Genomic DNA, 19,693 nt, shown 5'->3' on the forward strand with positions numbered 1-19,693 from the left:
AGAAAGAGAGATTTTTAAGACACTCAATCCTAAACTAACTTTTAACCAGTTCTTGTTGTACAGCTGGTTGTCAGCTAATCACAGGGTCGCATGCTGGCAATAAGTAACTGCAACAAAATCTGAAAAAATTGATATGCACATTGATATGAAGGAGATGAGCGGTGAATTGAGGAGGAAAAGGAAAGCATTTTATCCAGAATCCAGTCGTGCTGTCACTTTTCTTCACATTTTGGTTCTTTGGTGAAAGAGACCTGTTATCAGACGATAAAACACCTTCCCATTTTGAATCTGAAGGTGCAGACACAAATTAAAATTTGCCTCCACAACACACAAACGCTCATGAATTCTCTTGTCCTCCACCTTGGGCGTACTATGTATTTGGCCAATCTCTAATCACATACATAAGACACAGTTAGGCAGGAAAGGGATGTCCCTCTCACTATCTCGGACACTGTATTCAAGTTGGAGAGGCAACACTGTGACTTCCACAAACTGGCCCAAGTCCTATATATTTTAATGGATTAATTCAGGCAAGTTTATGAGAACATATTCATTTGTTTTGGAAATCATTATTACACACTAATCTATGTATATGTATTAAACCAATGTTTGTTTGTATGTTTGTTTGTGACCTTATATAACACATTATTAATATAATGCTCTATTTATAGACTATTAGCAAATTATTTAGCCTCCATAGCTTTGGGATTGTTAAAATGCCTTTAATCATGTTAACTAGACTGCACATACCAAGCTTTTATTCTGAAGGCCAGGTCGTTTCCCTTTCTTGGTGTCCTTGGTTAGTCAACATGACAACACATTCTGAACAGGAAGTCCATTCCCCTGCATCAGACAGCGTGAACACACACACACTCGCACACACACACACACACACACACACACACACACTTTTCCAAGACAGGCAGGCGTAGCCTATAAGGAGGGATTTTGACTGTCATGTAGCTGTTTTCTGTTCTGTTTTGCTTCATTCTGGGTCATCATCAACTTATTATCATCAGTCATGTGTAAAAGATCGCTGAAGTGTAATAGTCAATAGTTTACTTTTATAAATAAAATTTAAAAGGCCCTTCCTATTGTGAGAACATTACACATTTTACACCTCTAAAAAACGTTGCCACTGTCAGCAGATAATATGAAGGATTGGTTTGTCTCGTTAGCTGAAACGTTGTTACTAGATAATGGAAACTTTAAACGACAGAATTAATTCATTTGTTCAACCTCTTATGTTTAGGCAGTTTGAAGTGGACGCTGAAAATGGTTTTGCTCCTTAAACAGACCAAAGAAAGCAATTTCTTGATGAATTACATTTGAAGTAACTAAAGAATTGGCAAATTTCCCCCCTTTTCTTAATGAGCTGTGGTGCAGTGATAGTGATAAAAGAGGTGATTTTAATTTAGGGAAACATCGTCTTGATTGGACAAAGCTAAACTGCTCAAGCATCATATATGCTTCAGATCAACTTTACCATGTAAATTTACAGAGTAAGGACTGTGGATTTTGTCCCTCTGCAGTAAAAGTGGTTCGGGAACAGACTTCTCTGGGACAAACTGGAAAAGAACAATGATTACAGCAAGCAAAGCTAGTTTTATTGTTGGGCCCTCACTATTATATGACAGATTCATGATTTGACTCTTATAGTAAAATCTTACAATCCATTGCAGAGACACCCCTCAAACCAGATCCAAATGATTAAAGTTTCGAATATAAAACTCTCAAATATAATGGATAATAATGGAACAGAACAGACTTAGATTTCAACTCTTTTCACCAACTTAATGCACTTTACACTACAAGTTTTATTCCTCTTTTTTATTTATCTAACACCTCATTTTATGCACTTTATGCCCTCAAGTGTGTTATGTAATTTGCCTCCCATCTAAGGTTGATTAAGAATTATCCAAGAGGAGGTGAAAACCCATGCAAGCACAATGAGAGCATGCCTGTCCACACATAATAGCCCCAAAGAAACCAACACAGTAATAGGTGACTTTTGTAAGTCTTTAACAACATTACACATTTTATACACATTTGTAACATATTTGCAAAAGGAAGTATCCATCTGCCTGCTTTAAAAATGGCTACAATCAAAGTTTCTCTGAGAAGGGGACAACATTATTGTTTACTAGTCATTAGTGAGCCCCTTTTCAGGGATAGGCAGGTACCACTTTTGTTCTTTTCTGTTCTTGAAAGTCACGTTACAACTTTTGTATATTTAGCTCTAGAAAAGGCAACGAGGTAAAAGAATGAAGAAAAAGCAAGAACTAAGTCTGATAACAAAAAGTTTTTAAAAATCCAGTCCTGAGCCCAACATGTAATCAAAAGAGCCGAGTTCCAGTCTCCTGCTTTCTCAGTTTGGGACTTTTCAGGATAATAACATACAGCAATACAGGCCAGTTTAGAACAGGGAAGCCTAAAAAAATCAAGACATCGGAGTCAAAGTTCATTGCAGTTTGGCACATGTCTGGAATCTTTGAAGGCCAAATGGCACAGCTCAAGTCAAAACAGATCTGTCAAGTCTAAACAGACCAGTCCAGGGCAACTCTGCACTTGTTCTATGCTAACACCCCCCACCCCTTTTTTCCTTTTTTTCTCATTTTTGCTGTACACATAATAGTGGTTTAAAAATCTAATTTTAGTGGCGATTTTACAGAGTTCATTTCTTCAACTCACTGATTACAAATAGCATTCAGCTCTAACAGAGTTGCAGCCCAAAGTTTTTTTGTCATTGTGTATGAATGCACAAGTGGCCAAGTCCATGTAGCTACAGCAGCAGCTCATATGCGGACAAAGTAGGCAAGCTGAGGCGTTTTCGTCTTATTTGGCTATGAGCTGCTCTGAATCATTGCTCCAATGAAGTGTACACTCAAGAATGTGTGGCAGGACTCCCTTGAGATTCACAGGAAGGGGGAGGTTATATGTTTGTGTTTGGAAGGGAAACAGCGTCGGTGTAATACATAGCATGAATCATATGTTGATGGCATAAGGCATCAAGATAAACACTTAAGCCTGGTTTTGGTGCCATGGTTACATTTGTATGAATGTAAAGGAGTGAAATCAGAGTGAGCAGGAGAGACAGACAGGCAGAGAGAGAGAGAGAGAGAGAGAGAGAGAGAGAGAGAGAGAGAGAGAGAATATACTTGTGAAATTGAGAGAGATGTTGTAATGGACGTTGTGTAAGGCTTAACTATGCAGATTACGTACCATGTAGAGCACAGATGCACATTAGCCTGGTTTTAATGTTTAAATCCAAGTATCCTCTTGAATCTCTGTCTTTATGAGGGCCAATTAAAGTAGTAGAGGGAGGAGTGAGGACTGTGTCTGACTCCTTAAAAGCTATCTGATGATTCGGTCTTGCTTTTTTATGGTTTGAGGTTAAACTTGTTGATATTATGATTAGGCCTAAAAGAGTTGGTGGCGACAGATGAAAATTAGCACACTAGTATAACACCCCCTTTTAAGTCAGTGATACTTATACAGTTAAAACATCTAGCACTTACAGAGGAAAATGACGACTTTTGGTGTTTGTCTCCACCTAACAAACTTAAAGACAAGGGATTTTTTTTAACTAGATAGACTACAAGCCCAGAACACTTATAGAGACTGTCTTAGAACACTGTGAGCAAAAGATAACTCGTAAATCTACATGCAGTATACTGGAAAGACTGGGCAAGCCTTCTTGTAAGTAGTAGTCTTCAGGAATAGAGACAACATAGTGTGTTTCATCCAACAAGAAAAGTTGACACAGAAAAGTGAAAAACACACAATGTAACACCTAGCCTCCACATTAATAAAGCAGTGTGGGATCGTATTGACAGGATTGATGGAATAAGACAGTCAGCATCCACAGAAGAGATTTAAGAACTATTCCTGAAGACTGCTTAAAGAAATGGCAAGAAAGCTTGCCTAAGTTCAAGGACTGAAGAATAAAAGTAAATGTTGTTAGAACTGCACAAACACCTTATATACTATGGAGTCCATATATGTTTCAAATCAATTTACCAATTTCTCATTTTCCTAGCAAAATATAATGTGCCTCAAGATTTTTATACAGGACAAAGTAGCAATTACAGCAAATTTCTATAAAAATTTGTGTAATTTCATTGTGTATAAAGACATTTGTATTGATGTTTATTTTCCATGTCACATGTCACATGGAAAAGAAACTTTTTTTTGTGTGTGTTTTATAGTCATATTGCATATAGTATGTGTGGTGCATCTCATAACAATTACATCTTATACTTGTTGCCAAAGGTTAATGCAGGGTGATCAAAAAGTATATTCATGAACTGTAAACAGCTCCATTGCTGTAAAAGTAAACTTCATCTGAAAAATCCAATGACAATTTGGTCCTAACATTAAACAATGAGTATCATCGTTTCAACGTATCCTCTCATAGCACAAGAGAAAGTGTGAGTCAACTGATGTCACGCATCAATCAGTTGAGAGCACAGACTTCTCTATAAAATAGAAGGTGCTTGAAGCCACTTCTCTCCAAGAAAAACATCAAGGAAAGACTGAAATTCTGCATAAACTACAAGGACTGGACAGTAGAAGATTGGTCAAAGGTTATTTTCTCTGATGATGCCCCTTTCTGACTGTTAGGGACTTCTAAAAAATTGATAGTCCGAAAGAGGAAAGGTAAATGCTACCATGAGTTGTGCCAATGGTGAAGCATCCTGAGGTTATCTATGTGGTTTCTTCTCATCCATGGGATTGTGCACATTCACAATTCTGCCCCCAAACACTGTCATAAACAAAGAATGGTGCAAAAGGTCTTTCAATGATCCAGAAGGAATTTAGTGGCAATCTGTCTATTTTCCAGTATGATGGAGCAACATGTCACAAGACAGAAGTTATAACTAAGTGATTTGGTGGTCATCAAATTAACATTCTACAGCCAGGAAACTCCCCAAATCTTAATCTAGTCAGTCAGTCCTTAAGAAGCAAGTGAACAGCCTGTGATCGGCTTGGAGCACTGATAAGGCAAGAATGGATGACCACCAGAGAGCTGTAGAGGGTTTTATGAAGAAGAAGCTATGAAGAAGAATCATCACTACATACTGACTGCATACATTTGATTTCTTTCCCAGTTAAATTCTTTATTCTCATGAAGTCCTTGTGATTGTTCTTCATTATACTGAAGCAGAAATCAAGTGAACATCATGCTGTATAAGAAAAATTCAGAAGGAACCAGTTAAATAAGTAAATCATAAGACTTGCTAGAATAACAGCAGCAGAAACTAATTTTAATAGTTTTGCTGCCTCCTAGAGGTAAAGTAGGGGATTACAGTCCAGCAGATTTTCTTTCATCCATGAAAAAACCTTTACTGAGACCATCAGACAAATTGTCATTTTACAAACAAGAAGATTTTGGTCCAAAGAAAACACAATGTTAAATATAGCATTTTTTTAGTAGCAGAAAAAAATACTGAAGTTTCATATTCAATTTCATATTGAAATGTTTCCTTCCTTTTCCCATCTTTGTTTAACATACTGCATAGAGTGAGGCTTCCTTGTAAAATTTACCAATCACACCCTTAACTAGCGTGTTTTCATAAGCCTAAGGGGTAAAACTTCATGACAATAGATCTGGGCTTTTCGCACCCATTTGGTTTGTGCGATGTGCTCTTTCACTTCCAAGTGATTGGCCACTGGGAAAGCCCAGCGAGTTTTTCACTCTTCTGTCCATTTCATCCCAAACCAGCTCAATGGGATTTAAGTCTGGAGACTGCGCTGGCCACTCCATGTTTTCAAGCTTACTATCTTGTTCTTTTTTTCTGAGGTAGTTCCGACATAGCTTGGACTTATGTTTTTGGTCGTTATCTTGCAGCAGAATGAACCCCTGACCAACTAAGCGCAACTCAGAGGGTATTGCATAGCGCTGCAGAATGGTGTAGTAGGGTGTCTCTCCCTCTGTACAAGTCACCGACCCTGGATCCAAGCAAAACATCCCCAGACCATCACGCTTCCTCCTCCATGTTTGACAGTTGATGCCGCACACTGTGGAACCATCCTTTCACCTACTCAACGTGCGTCGTTACATCAGGTGCATACCATGACTGAGTTCATCTGAATCACTTCTACTGTAGCTGAATATAGTACAGTATACAGCAAGAACAGAAAAAATGAACTTTTTTTAGTGAAAACTGCTCTGCTCAGGCATGGCACAGATCAGCTAATGTAGGTATCTTGTATAAGAGCCACTACTGACAGCCTGGTTAGCTGTGGAGGATGAGGGATGCCAGGGAGAATGCCAGATTTTGCTACTCAATTAAAAATAAAAGAATGCAATGATTGAGGCCTGTAACAAGAAGGAGCCTTGTAATGCCAGTATAAGGACATCCATTTATAGGCTTTTCAGGATATATATTAAGGGTATAAATTTAATACATATCCTAATCAAGTTAAATACGAATCTGACTTCAGCCCACAGCCCAGCACTGTAGGTTGACAGTGTATAAAAACATAAAATATTAAAACTCCTGTGAGAGTGCTGGATTGACCGTCTTGAGGTATACTTTTCCACAGCTCTATGCAATTCTGGACTGATTCTCCTAAGTGTATAATAAAGACTTTATTCTTTGTGATCCGATTCTGGGTGTTGTATTTAAGTTCACTAGTTACTGGCCTATAAGGCCCATGACCCAAAGAGGAGCAATTATTAGACAGACCAAACCTTTATTCTGATTTATTAGGCGTTTAGAGATTTCCTGGGGAAATCCAAGACTCAAACTTCACACTAGGAATGAAGACCTGTTATGGGCACTTCCTATCCCCAGTTGAGCATTTTCATCTCAGGCTAAAAGAAATTTTAAAAAGTGTATCGATGACATATTGATACAAAATAAACTGTGTGCTTTAGTAGAAATGATCTGTTTATTTATTCAATTGAATACAATTCTTTGCAACTCTGTTCAATGGTTTTATTCATGAAAGATTTATAGTGCTGGATGACAAAAGAACATTTTAACTTGGGCCACCCACAGAACTTCCATTGTCAAACAAATCTGCACTGCATTACACTGAGTACATGGACATAGGCATCCTCCAGGAAAAGATTTCATCACCAGCGTTGAACTCTGAAGCCTGAACTTGAATGTTATGAATGTTGCAGTGGGTCTAAAACTATACTCGGGCTACTAGAAATGGCAAAACACTTTGTGTAGAACTCCAAATCAGATGCATTCAGTAAATCTGATCTGTTTCAGGTGCATATGGTGCCCGTTACAGGGATTTTTCTCTGCTCATATTGTTCTTTAATACATGGGCAAAAGTTGACATTAGGGGAGGTTCTTGATAAAAATAATAATAATAACATCCCCAAAATGATTTAGTATTTCTTGAAATTCCAGGTTTCATTACAAGAGGGGAAGCAAGCCATCAGTGCACATTTACACTTGATAAATATTCCTGCAGTTTATGCCAGCGCTCAAAACAGTTTTTTTTGGACGTGAGGCACAGGGGGACATTGCAAGCCCTACAATAAATAGGTGTTTTCACCCTTGGGATGCCAGCATCCAGGCACCTCCTGCAGTACCTCCTGGATTGTGTAGCATCGCTGCTGTAATAACATGGCATGCATGTGAGTGTGGGCGATGGTGCTGCTGGTGCTGAGCCTACAGCAAAAGACAGCATTTCCGCAGCAAGGTGCTCCCAGAACTGTTTCTGAGTTACTGGCTCCCGACCCTGGCTCCTGCATATCTCCTTGTGCAAAATAAAACTGTTCACAATGGCAATGTCCACGAAGTGATAAAAAAAAGTCTTATACCACTTCTTTGTTTTTTGTTGAACACTGTAATAACGAATGAGAACATCAGATAAATCAACACCACGCATGTTCTTATTATAATCCAGCACTGCATCAGGAACAGGTATTTGCTTTGCCGACCACACCCCAGCCTCCTTCACTCTACGCTGCACAGTCTTTCCACTGAAGGCCCTGTGCACTGTGGAGCACATCGTTATCTCCCGAGCGTTAATCCACTTGACAAAGAGCACTTCATCTTTTCTAATCCAGCGCATATCTCCCCTCTCAGCTCTTTTAGGGAAGTCATTTTTTTCTGTGCAGGGAAAATCACTCTGGGTTTTTTTAATGGTTCCACAGCAGCCAAAGCGAGTCTTATGCAGATGTTGGAGGAGTGCAGAGCTGGTATAAAAATTATCCAAATATAAAGTGTAGCCCTGACCAAGCAAAGGAAATGGCAGAAGATCTAAAACGGCTGAGTAGCTCAGACCATGGCTTATGCTGCTTTCACTCTTCCCTGTGTACACAAAAAAGTTCCAAGTGTAACCCGATGCTGAATCAGCAAGAACAAACAGCTTGTATCCCCACTTTGTGGGCTTCGCCTTCATATACTGCTTGACGCCAATTCTAGCTTTAGATGCCACCATCCTCTCATCCATGCAGATGTTTTCATAAGGCTGGAAATTTGCTTTGCAGGCATTCACGATTTGGTCGTAGAGCGGCTTGATTTTGAAAAGCCGATCGTACTGCGGGGTGTTTCTTTTCTTTTGGTTTTCCTCGTCGTCTTTCAGGTTGGAGAGGTGCAATGACCACATGATGGCCTCAAAACGGTTCCTGGACATATATTCCTGGGGGAAGTGAAAATTGTATGGCCATTCCCTTTTCCAGTAGTCAGCTCTGTGGTGTATACTTACAAGGCCTGTGAAAACAATAATAGCCAAGAAGATGTAAAAGTCTTTCACTGTCAGATCAGTCCATTGAAACTTTATGCCAGCTGCCTTCCTTCTTGCAGCATTGGCATTGGTATTTTGAATGATTGTCTGTACAACAGGTACACTAAAGAAAAGCTGGAAGAGCGAAAGTGGAGACCATGATGCCGTCTTGTTAAATGTAGGACCAGGTTCCCTGGAGGGCATAAACTTGAAGGGTTCAGGATTTCTGTCCTCCACCTTTTCGGTACGCCACATTTCTTCCTGTTCAGGAGGCTCACTCTTCCGAGACTTAGACCTAGCAGGCTTCGATTTAGCTTTTCTTTTGGCTGGGCTTTGCAGAGGTTGTTCATAGTCATCATTGTTGCTGCTGTGGTAAATAAAGAATACTTATTCAAAATCTATGAAAAACATAACTTTATAAGAACTAGTAAAATTGAGATTACATACCTTTCAGGCAACTGGGGGACAGCCGGAGCTGAGGTAGATTGTGTGGCTTGGCAATGATCTGGCTCTGATGGCTGTGCAGGGGATGAGGGACTTGGGGGCTCATAGTCTTCATCATCACTAATAAAACAAACATGAAGTTCAAAAAGTTGATTAGATTCTTCTAGATGTGGAGTTTTCAGTGGGAGAAACGTTCACTACTCATCTTAAAGACTTCTTCAGTCTCAGCTGAATTTCTCCACCTTATCAACAATACAACATAGATAATGACCATGAAACTAGCACCACTGCCCAACAATGGGCCGTGAAGTCAGTTTCATGATCACTAACATGCAAATTGTCACGACCATTGATCAGTGGACAACGTCTGCTTCTTGTGCTATAACGGTGTTGTGCCAAAAACGGATTTCCGGTATTTGCCAAAAAATGATTGCGGGAATTTAAACTATTATAAATGAATTGTTGACCTATGATCTGCCAACAACAGGTCAAACATCTCTCTCATGAATGCTATCAAGTCATTAGGAGTGAGAAAGAAGATTCGTATCACAAACTAGAAGACACAAACAATATTTGCTCAAGTGACTTTTATATACACCTTTTAATTATTTGGTTGTTACTGACATGGAAAATATGTTTCCAAGAGAGATCTTGCCAAGAGAGAAGCAGAAATTGTAAGAAATATGACATCAGTTCCATAAAAATAGTTTAATTGACCAAAAGCGACAAGATTGATTATAATGTGGGTGCAATTAGCCTCTTTCACTTCCAGTGTTTGCAGCCTTTCCTCAGTTCTCTGTGAATTGTACTCAAGATTATTGATCAATGGTCCTGACAATTTGCATATTAATGATCACGAACCTGACCTCACAGCGCATTGTTAGTCAGTGGTGCTAGTTTCAGCCATTATCAAATGTACTGTTGATAAGGTTGGGGAAATTCAATTCGACTCACTTGGATGAGTAATGAAACTTTTCTCCCGCTGAAAACGCGACGTCCAAATGAACAGAATCCACTTTCTGGGATTTCCTTACTGGATGACTGAGCATGCAACAAGACAAAAGATAAAAAGTATTCACCAATAAAACTGAGACTGCATACCTTTGGGGCAGTAGTATTTCGTAGCTCGAATCGCTGCCATTTTCTTTGTCTACCTGGATGAGATCCTCGTCATCTGATGAAGAATCTTCAACACACAACTCTACCTCACTGTCTTTCGAAATCTCCAGCAGCTCCTCTGTCTTGCACGATTTGTTTTCGGAGGCCATTTCTGCAAGTAAAACGTGCGGCACGACAACAGCGCGCACAACGCAGGACAGGCGTGTAATGCGTATCGCGTGTAAACATTGGTAGTCTTCCTGCAACTTTAAATTAGCCGGGATAGTAACTCCGGCTCCTATTGGTCGATCTGCAGTGGCGGGACGTCCTGTGCTGAAATCCAACTACCTCCTCCACGCGCAAGTGACGTCACTGGTTACGTCTGACGCCTCGCTGGTTCAGGAAGTAATTGAAGTGTTTTATGAGCCGAAAGCGTGTTTGTGTTGGAATTTCACAATTTTGCGTGTGTGACAAAGATAAGGTTGTTTTCATGGAGCCCATTCAAAGGACAAGGCTTTCGCCCGTATGGCGATACTCTGAGCTGATCTCTCCCTATAAAGTGTTATCCACTGTCTGTAAATAATGAAATGTGTTATGTGTTAATCAAGTTACTTGAAAATAGTAATTAGTTACTAATTACTGATTACATCTCCAAGAAAATAATTCAGTTATTTTACTGATTACTTATTTTCAAAATGTAACTACAGGGGTCCAACAAAGAATGGCCACGCATCATACTGATGTCTTCGGAAATTTATTTCTCTCTCTCTCTGACTATTATTGTCTTCAGACACCGTGAAAACTGAAGAAACACAAAGTTTACAACATAACTGTTTGAGCTTATCAGTCTCTCATATCATTGTCCATAAACAGTCCTGTGCAAGCAGAACAGAAAAAATGCACAATAATGTATATCACAAAAATGTCCTCTCATTACAAGTGTAGAACACGTATGCAACATTATACAAACATTATACATGAAACCATACCGTGTGCGCCTCTTGGACCACATGCAGAATGACATTAACGTTGCGACTGTAGATGCATCTGTAGCTCTGTATCCATGCTAGCTTCACCATGCCATGGTTGCGCTCTCAACCAAACTCTGGTCATGTGACCATTACAAACTCTACCTCATACAAACTTTACAGCACTTTACAAACCCATATTTTGTCACATATTTTAGACATGTTTTTTTTAATCAATTTTACACTTTTATCAACTTATCTTGTAATTATTAAGCATCTCTCTATCACAGAAACATATGAAATAAACAACTTTATTTTAACCGTCTCAGGGACAGTTACACTCCCACCAAATTACTATGATTTATGAAATGTGAGTAATTTGAATAAATCTAGGAATTTACAGAACCAAACAGTACTTAATTGTGACCAACTTGCAAGTCAAGTCTAATACTTTAACCATCCCATACACATTTACAGAAGTTCCACTGGGACATTCTAATTACTTTCTATTAGGACCACTAATTTATGTATAGGGCGTTCAAGAGTGGATGGTTTATTGAGCCTTTCACCCTCTTTCGATAGTTTTCTATTTCCTAGTTGTATTCTGGCTTTTCGAACCAGACCGTCTTCATCTTTGCAAACATCCAGTACTCTCCCAAGCTTCCATTCACTCCGAGGGATTCCTTCTTCTTTCACAATGACAATGTCGTCTATTCTAACATTTCGTCTTGGAGAGTGCCAGCGTTGTCTTAGTGTGATATTTGTGAGGTACTCATTCCTCCATCTACTCCAGAATTGCTCTGCCAAATATTGAACTCTGCGCCACCTTTTCCTGGCATACAGATCTTCTGGCACAAATTTTCCAGGTGGAGGCAGTGGTACAGAGGTTTTCATGGTGAGTAAATGGTTTGGGGTGAGTGGCTCTAAGCCTTTGGGATCACTGATGCTGTCGGTGGTGAGAGGACGGCTATTAACAATCAACATGGCTTCATAGAAAAATGTTCTCAAAGAAGCATCATCTAATCTTCCAGCACTCTGTGAAAGGACCTTGGTTAAGACACCCCTGACTGTCCTTATCTGCCGTTCCCAAACACCTCCCATGTGGCTGGCGTCGGGCACATTCATAACAAAGTCACACTGTTTCCTGGCCAGGTAAGCAGACAGTCTGTCCTTATCTACTTCCTTTAAGGCCTTTGTCAGTTCATTTTTTGCCCCAACAAAGTTTGTTCCTTGATCAGATCTGATTTGTCTGATGGCTCCACGAATAGCTATAAAACACCGTAAAGCATTTATGAAGGCATCTGTCGTGAGATCTTCCAACATTTCTATGTGGACTGATCTAGAGGACAAACAAGAGAATATAAGACCGTACCTCTTATAGTCCTTGCGGTTTTGCTTAGTATGGAAAGGTCCAAAGCAATCCATCCCGCAATAGGAAAATGGTGGTGAGGGGTCAACACGAGCGGCCGGTAAATCAGCCATCCTTTGTGTTTCTGTTGGCCTGCGAGCTCTCCTGCATGTAACACATTGCTTAATGTGATTAGCCACGACTTTGCTCCCACCAACAACCCAGAAGCCATTTGATCTCAGCTCATTAAGTGTCTGTCCTCTGCCTTGATGCTGGGTTTTCTCATGGCACTGATCTAAAATCAGGTGTGTAATTATGCCATGTTTGGGTAGGATTATTGGATGCCTCAAGTCAAGCGGTAAGGAAGCCTTCCTTAACCGCCCTCCTACTCTGAGAACACCGTCTTGCACTATTGGGTCAAGTTGGAACAAAGGATGGCTCTGTGGTAATTTACCATGGCTCAGTGTTTGTATTTCCTCCTTGAAAGCATCTTCTTGTGCTAATTTTATAAGCACATGACTTGCTTTTCTCCTGTCTTCCACATTTATACCCTTTGTTGCATTGGCTCTTTTGGCTAGTTGCTGGATCCTAGCAACTACATTTACTGCTGTATGCCATTTTGAGAACCTTTTGAGTCTCTCCAAGAAGTTCCCGTCCTCTACTACCTTTGTTTGTAGTATTTGTGTCGTTTTGATCTCTGGATCACCTACCAGAAGGTCTGGAGCTGAGTCTGATGTGACAAACTCTCTTTCCCACAGGAAATGAGGTCCAACGAGCCAATTTGAACTGATCAGTTCCGCTACTGTGAGGCCTCTGGAAGCGTGATCCGCTGGATTTTGATTGGTGTCAACATAGTGCCACTGTGCTGGATCAGTTGCTTCTCTGATTCTTTGCACTCTATTAGCAACAAAAACGTGAAATCTGCGGGCTTCATTGTTAATGTAGCCCAAAACCACCTGTGAATCAGTCCAGAAATACTCTTGGTCAATTTTGAGCTCCAGTTCCTCTTTTAGCATTCTGCTGACTGCTGAGGACACCACTGCTGCTGTTAATTCCAGCCTTGGTATGGTTACAACTCTCGTGGGTGCAACTCTTGCTTTGCCCATGACTAAGGAGCAATACACTCTGTCTTCACTCACCACCCGGATATATGAGCACTGACCATACCCGCGATTGCTCGCATCTGAAAAGTGGTGGAGTTCTATTCTCTGGACTTTCCCAAGGCTTTCAGGTACAAAGCATCTTGGGATTTGGAGCCTCTGCAGGTTCTTCAGATCAGTGACCCAACTCTCCCACTGTGGCTTCAATTCACCAGGCAGTGGCTCATCCCATCCAATGCTCTTTAGACACATTTCCTGTAGAATTTTCTTTCCTATTAGAAGGAAAGGAGCTAAGAAGCCTAATGGGTCAAACACAGAGGCTATAATGGACAGAATTCCCCGTCGTGTTACTGGTTTCTCCTCCAGGACAACTTTAAAGGAAAAGGTGTCACTGCTTACACTCCACCTTACTCCCAACACAGTCTGAACTGGGAGTTCATGATGACTGATGTCCACATCCTGGGCTCCACTAGCTCGTTCACTATCTGGAATTGACTCCAGGACTTCTCTGTTGTTGGATATGAACTTGTGGAGCCGTAGTCTTGCCTTTGCACACACCTTCCGCACATCTCTCACTAGTTCAATGGCTGCATTCACAGTTTTTACACTGATTAGCCCATCATCAACATAGAAACTACTTCTTATGAAGTTGGCTGCTGTGGGGTGTTCCCTTTCATTTTGGCTCGCAAGATACTTCATTGCATAATTTGCGCAGCCTGGTGAGGATGCGGCCCCGAAAAGATGGACTTTCATGCAATATTCTTTTGGCTCTGTGTTTGTTTCACCATTTTCCCACCACAGGAATCGCAAGTAATTTCTGTCCTCTCTGTTTACATGAAATCTGTGAAACATCTTCTCTACATCACAGATGATTGCAATTGGATGTTGGCGAAATCGGCAGAGTACTCCAGTCAAACTGTTGATGAGGTCAGGCCCAGTCAAGAGGTGATCATTCAGAGCTGTGCCACTGTACTTTGCAGAGCAGTCAAACACAACCCTGATTTTTTCTGGTTTTCTTGGGTGATAGACGCCTTGATGTGGAATATACCACATATTTCCTTCTTTGGGATCATCTTCAGCTCTTTCAGCATCACCTTCCTTGAACACATTGTCCATGAACCTTACATAATCGTCCTTAAATTTGGGGTTTTTCTCAAACTTCCCTTTCAGCTGCTTAAGCCGCACCAGAGCCAGACGCTTATTTTCTGGCAGCTGAGGGCGTGCCTTAAAGGGAAGTGGCATCTCTAGATGCCCATCAGCATTCTGGTGTATTTTCTCATTTAGCAGATGCATGAACTGTATGTCATCTTGTGATATGCTCTTTTCTCCAGGAGCTGTGTCTTTGAAATCTGACTCAAGTACTCTGATGATGGTGGCTGGTGTCAAGGGTGGAAGTTCCTTAACAGATAAGCGATGGCACAGGCCTGTCACTTCTGCTGATGTTGCCATTTTTTGTGAACTGCCAACAATGCTCCAGCCCAGGTCTGTCTTGATTGCATATGGCTCTTCGTCACCTCCCGCGATTACCTGCCGTGGTGCCAGTGCTCTAGGACAGTCATAGCCTATTAACAGCCCGACCTTGCAATCCATCAACTCGGGCATCTCCTGTGCTATTCTGATTAGATGTTTCCATCTTTTGGCAGTTTCAGAGGTGGGAATGTGTGAACGTTCAAGTGGGATGAAGTCTCTGGTATAGGCAAGTGGCAAGTTGATAAAGCTTTTGGAGGAAAACCCTCTAACTCTGAGCCCACTAACTCTTTCGCTCTGAACAATGGAATCTCTTCCCATCATAGTGGTTAGCTTTAACTTCACTGGCTCTAAACTCATCCCCATCTCCTCACATACCCCTTGATCTACAAAAGTGTTGCTGCTCTGTGTATCTAATAGAGCATACACTAAGGTCTCTCTCTCTGGAGTGGTGGTTGAAGAAACCCACACAGGGACTATCATGGATGTGCTCCCACCATCTCCTCTGTCCATGCAACAAGAAAGTGCAGAGATGTTTTCTTCTGCCTGCGTTCTATGTGATGATGTGTTCACTGCAGTCGTTGGACGGTCTTCGTGAAGAGCTGTTGGATGATGTTTTTTACAAACCCCACAAGTCGCCTTGCGCTTACAGTCTTTTGAATTGTGTCCTCTTCTGAGACAGCCAAAGCACAGGTTATTGTCGAGTATGAACTTTCTCTTGTTCTCCACGGACATTTTAACAAAGGTCTGGCATTTGTGAATAGAATGGCTTTCTCCACAGCAAATACATGTGACTGAGTTTGATGGCAAAGCATGTGCTTTTCTTTCTATATCAGCCTCATTTGAATTGTTCTCCACTCCGCTGTATCCTGTGGTTGTTCTGTCCGATGCTTTCACATTTGTGATGTATGCATTAGCCCTTGGACGCTTTATGTCTCTAGCTGACCTTTCTTCAGTGTGTTTCAAGGCATGAAATGATGTTACGGGATTGCATGCAACTTCCGCTTCTTGTGCAACAAAGTCAGCGAATTGTTTGAAGCTTGGATATTCTTCTGTTTGCCGTAACTGCACTGTGACATGACGATTCCAACGAGAAGTCACCCAGTCAGGAAGTTTTTGGAGCAATTTTTGATTCTCTTCACAGTCATTTAACACCTGCAGTTCTTTGATGTATGGCATAGCATTGCTGCAGGCTGTCAGAAAATCACTGAACTGTCTCAGTTTAAGCGACTCTCTTGAACCAATCTTTGGCCAGTTGTTCAGTTTTTCCCTAAATGCACGCTGAATTACAAAGGGGTGGCCATACCGAGCATTCAAAGCTTCCCAAGCTTGGTCATATGCTTCGTCATCTTTTCTGTAAAAGCTTCCCTCCAATACAGACCGTGCTTCTCCACTGATGTATTTGCGTAGGTAGAACAACCTGTCAGCTGGATTTGTGCATCGCCGTTCTATCAAAGCTTTGAAACTAGTGCTCCACTCTAAGAACTTAAGTGGGTCCCCTGAGAAGACTGGGGGCTCAGGTGCAGGAAGTCTGGTGAGGACCATTGTGTCATGCAAGGCTTGCATTAACAATGACTCATTGTTATTATTGTTTGGTTGTTCATTGTTATTATTCTTGTAGGTTTTCTCTGGTATGATTTCTTCAGGAGCTAATGGAGGACAACTGACTACCTCACTGTGTGCGCTTTTGTCTTCTCCACAGGCTTCACTTGAATCTGCTTGAGAATAAGCTTTTAGCTTTGCAGTTATTACCTGAAGATCTCGCTGATTTTCTAGTCTTTTAAGCTCTTGCCTTTGTGTAGCAATAGCCTCCTCCATCTCTATCTCGGCCTGCTTCGCGGCAAGCTGTGCAGCACACTCTGCCTTTTTTGCATTGATGCTTTGCTGCTCCGATAAACAGCTTGAGCGGTAGCTACGTACAGAAGGTCGGGAGATTGTAGTCCCAAATATTGACTGAGCATATTCTCTGTCTAGCACCATGTGAAGTCTCGCATTTTCTGCCTTAGCATCAAACTCTTCTTGCCCCACTTCACTCATACGTACTTTAAGTATTCTCATCAAGTCCGCTGTAACTGCTGTGCAGGAATCAATTTTTCTTCTAGTCTCAGTAGAAGGGGCTGACTGCGATCTTATATCTTCGTATGTATTTTTCACTTGTGTCTCCAGCCCTTCGACAGTATCCATCATGTCAGCTAATTCCTGGTCAGAGCACTCTTCTTTAAGTTTGGAACGTGTAGCTTTAACTTGTTCTTTCCAGCTTTCATATAGTTTGATAAATTTACTCTCCTTCTGAGAAAACTCTTGTTGCTTAAGTTCTAGCATTTTGGGCGTTAACTTTCGCTCCCTTGAGGATTTCCTGGGCTCTAGTCTTGAAGTATTAGAGGCAGGCTTCTGCTTGATTTCTATTTTAGCATGAATATCACCTATGAGTAACTCCAATTTCTCCCTTTCAACATCATCAGTCTGTAATTTCAATTGTTCATTCAATCTACTCAACTCTCCCTTAAGGGAATCAATTTGTTCTCTGCATTCTTCAATATGTGATTTTTCTGTGTTTACTGACATTGTACATGTTTCACCAAACCTGCTGCATAAACAAGTTGTTGCTATATGTACATGCGATCCTGGCAAACATATAATTCTCAATACAATCTGATTCTTGCAACAGTTTGCTTAACTACACCCCTTGTTAGTCTTCTTTTAAGTTGAACTCTTAAACATTATTAGAATACTTTAAACAACACCACTTGTAAAATAAAAGGGAACAGTTTGGCTATAATGACAGGTTGGTTACCTTTAACTCAAAACATTTCTCATACAAAATAAATTATTATTTTAATAGACCTCTCCAAACTTTACTAACAGTTGTGCATATATCACAGCCCAACCTGACGCTGAATGCAGAGCCGTTATCTTTTCCTTGAAGACCGCCAGGGATTATACAGTTCTTGCTGTGTGCAGCGGCAGAGAGTTGCAGAGCTGTAGTTTATGGTGGTCAATGTCGCCCTCTATTGGTGAAGTCGTGGTCGTTGCCGTCCAAAGCGCCAATAATGGTGTTTCCTCTTTTTGAGTTTGCAAGCCTCTTTTCCGCTGTGTTCTCGAACCACACACACTGCGCTGTCAAGAACCTTTCTTCTTTTCTTATTCTGGAACATACACTGCTTCTAACGTCGAGCTTCCAGCCACGTTGGCGGTACGTTTTCACTGTAACTACAGGGGTCCAACAAAGAATGGCCACGCATCATACTGATGTCTTCGGAAATTTATTTCTCTCTCTCTCTGACTATTATTGTCTTCAGACACCGTGAAAACTGAAGAAACACAAAGTTTACAACATAACTGTTTGAGCTTATCAGTCTCTCATATCATTGTCCATAAACAGTCCTGTGCAAGCAGAACAGAAAAAATGCACAATAATGTATATCACAAAAATGTCCTCTCATTACAAGTGTAGAACACGTATGCAACATTATACAAACATTATACATGAAACCATACCGTGTGCGCCTCTTGGACCACATGCAGAATGACATTAACGTTGCGACTGTAGATGCATCTGTAGCTCTGTATCCATGCTAGCTTCACCATGCCATGGTTGCGCTCTCAACCAAACTCTGGTCATGTGACCATTACAAACTCTACCTCATACAAACTTTACAGCACTTTACAAACCCATATTTTGTCACATATTTTAGACATGTTTTTTTTAATCAATTTTACACTTTTATCAACTTATCTTGTAATTATTAAGCATCTCTCTATCACAGAAACATATGAAATAAACAACTTTATTTTAACCGTCTCAGGGACAGTTACACAAAAGTAATTAGTTACTTTATAACAGCTATTTTTTAAAAACATGATACACAACTTGAATATGTTATAAAGCAATATAAAATGATATCATCATGTAAAAGGTAAACAAATGAAAAAGTCTCTTTTTAAAACTTGTTTTATTAGTTTTAATCTTTTAACTTCATGCACATTGCATCAAGCAAAAATTAAATTATATGCTCTGACTTGAAGAAATTATAACATTTAAACCTATTTTCTGCATATACCAGCGTATAAAATAAAATAAAATAAAATAATTTTTTGTGTTTACAGTCACTCTTTCAAGGAAAATACAGCAAAAAATAAATAAAATTAAAGATTCAGTTTTCACTTGTTTAGCAGTAATGGGGCCGGTGGCGGTTTGCCTGGTGCTGTAGTCATGTCACTGAGGGGATCCAGGGTTTCTCTTAGAATTTCAAATTTCCGTCCCAGCGTGCAATGTAATTTTTTGTCACTTTTTATGGAATCAAACTCAAAGTAATGCCATTACTTCCAAGCTTTAAACGCTGCATGGTCGTACTCTCTCCGCACTCCATATTATCGATTGTTGATCTACACACATTTGTTGCTGTCAGGGATGTTGCACACTCGTACGTCATTGTCATGAGACAGTCTCACAAACAAAATCAAAGTTTAGTAATGCAGTAATGCACCGTGCTTATGGGAAAGTAACAGTAATCTAATTACTTTTTTGCAATCGTAATCCCTTACTTTACTTGTTACTTGAAAAAAGCAAT

General features: G+C 40.4%; 2 protein-coding genes across 3 annotated transcripts; both read right to left on the reverse strand.

The window, feature by feature from the left end:
- Nucleotides 1–6,878: 6,878 nt before the first annotated feature.
- LOC102083145 (piggyBac transposable element-derived protein 4) lies at nucleotides 6,879–10,549 on the reverse strand. Of its 2 annotated transcripts, none has more exons than XM_013273994.3 (3): nucleotides 10,243–10,549; nucleotides 9,145–9,261; nucleotides 6,879–9,061 (listed from the first exon to the last, which is right to left on the reverse strand). In XM_013273994.3, exons 1-3 carry the CDS (start codon nucleotides 10,407–10,409, stop codon nucleotides 7,402–7,404), a joined length of 1,944 nt encoding a protein of 647 aa, XP_013129448.1. In that variant the 5' UTR covers nucleotides 10,410–10,549; the 3' UTR covers nucleotides 6,879–7,401. The 2 variants fall into 2 exon arrangements, with proteins under 2 accessions (XP_013129448.1, XP_005475352.1); XM_005475295.4 differs by having other exon boundaries at nucleotides 6,879–9,064; nucleotides 10,243–10,548.
- Nucleotides 10,550–10,977: 428 nt separating this feature from the next.
- On the reverse strand, nucleotides 10,978–18,934 carry LOC112844165 (uncharacterized). The gene is made up of 2 exons (XM_025903933.1): nucleotides 18,621–18,934; nucleotides 10,978–18,433 (listed from the first exon to the last, which is right to left on the reverse strand). Exon 2 carries the CDS (start codon nucleotides 17,685–17,687, stop codon nucleotides 11,703–11,705), a length of 5,985 nt encoding a protein of 1,994 aa, XP_025759718.1. The 5' UTR covers nucleotides 17,688–18,433; nucleotides 18,621–18,934; the 3' UTR covers nucleotides 10,978–11,702.
- Between the last annotated feature and the right edge of the window lie 759 nt (nucleotides 18,935–19,693).

The sequence above is a fragment of the Oreochromis niloticus genome, linkage group LG16 (genome assembly GCF_001858045.2).
Source record: "Oreochromis niloticus isolate F11D_XX linkage group LG16, O_niloticus_UMD_NMBU, whole genome shotgun sequence".
NCBI lineage: Eukaryota > Metazoa > Chordata > Actinopteri > Cichliformes > Cichlidae > Oreochromis > Oreochromis niloticus.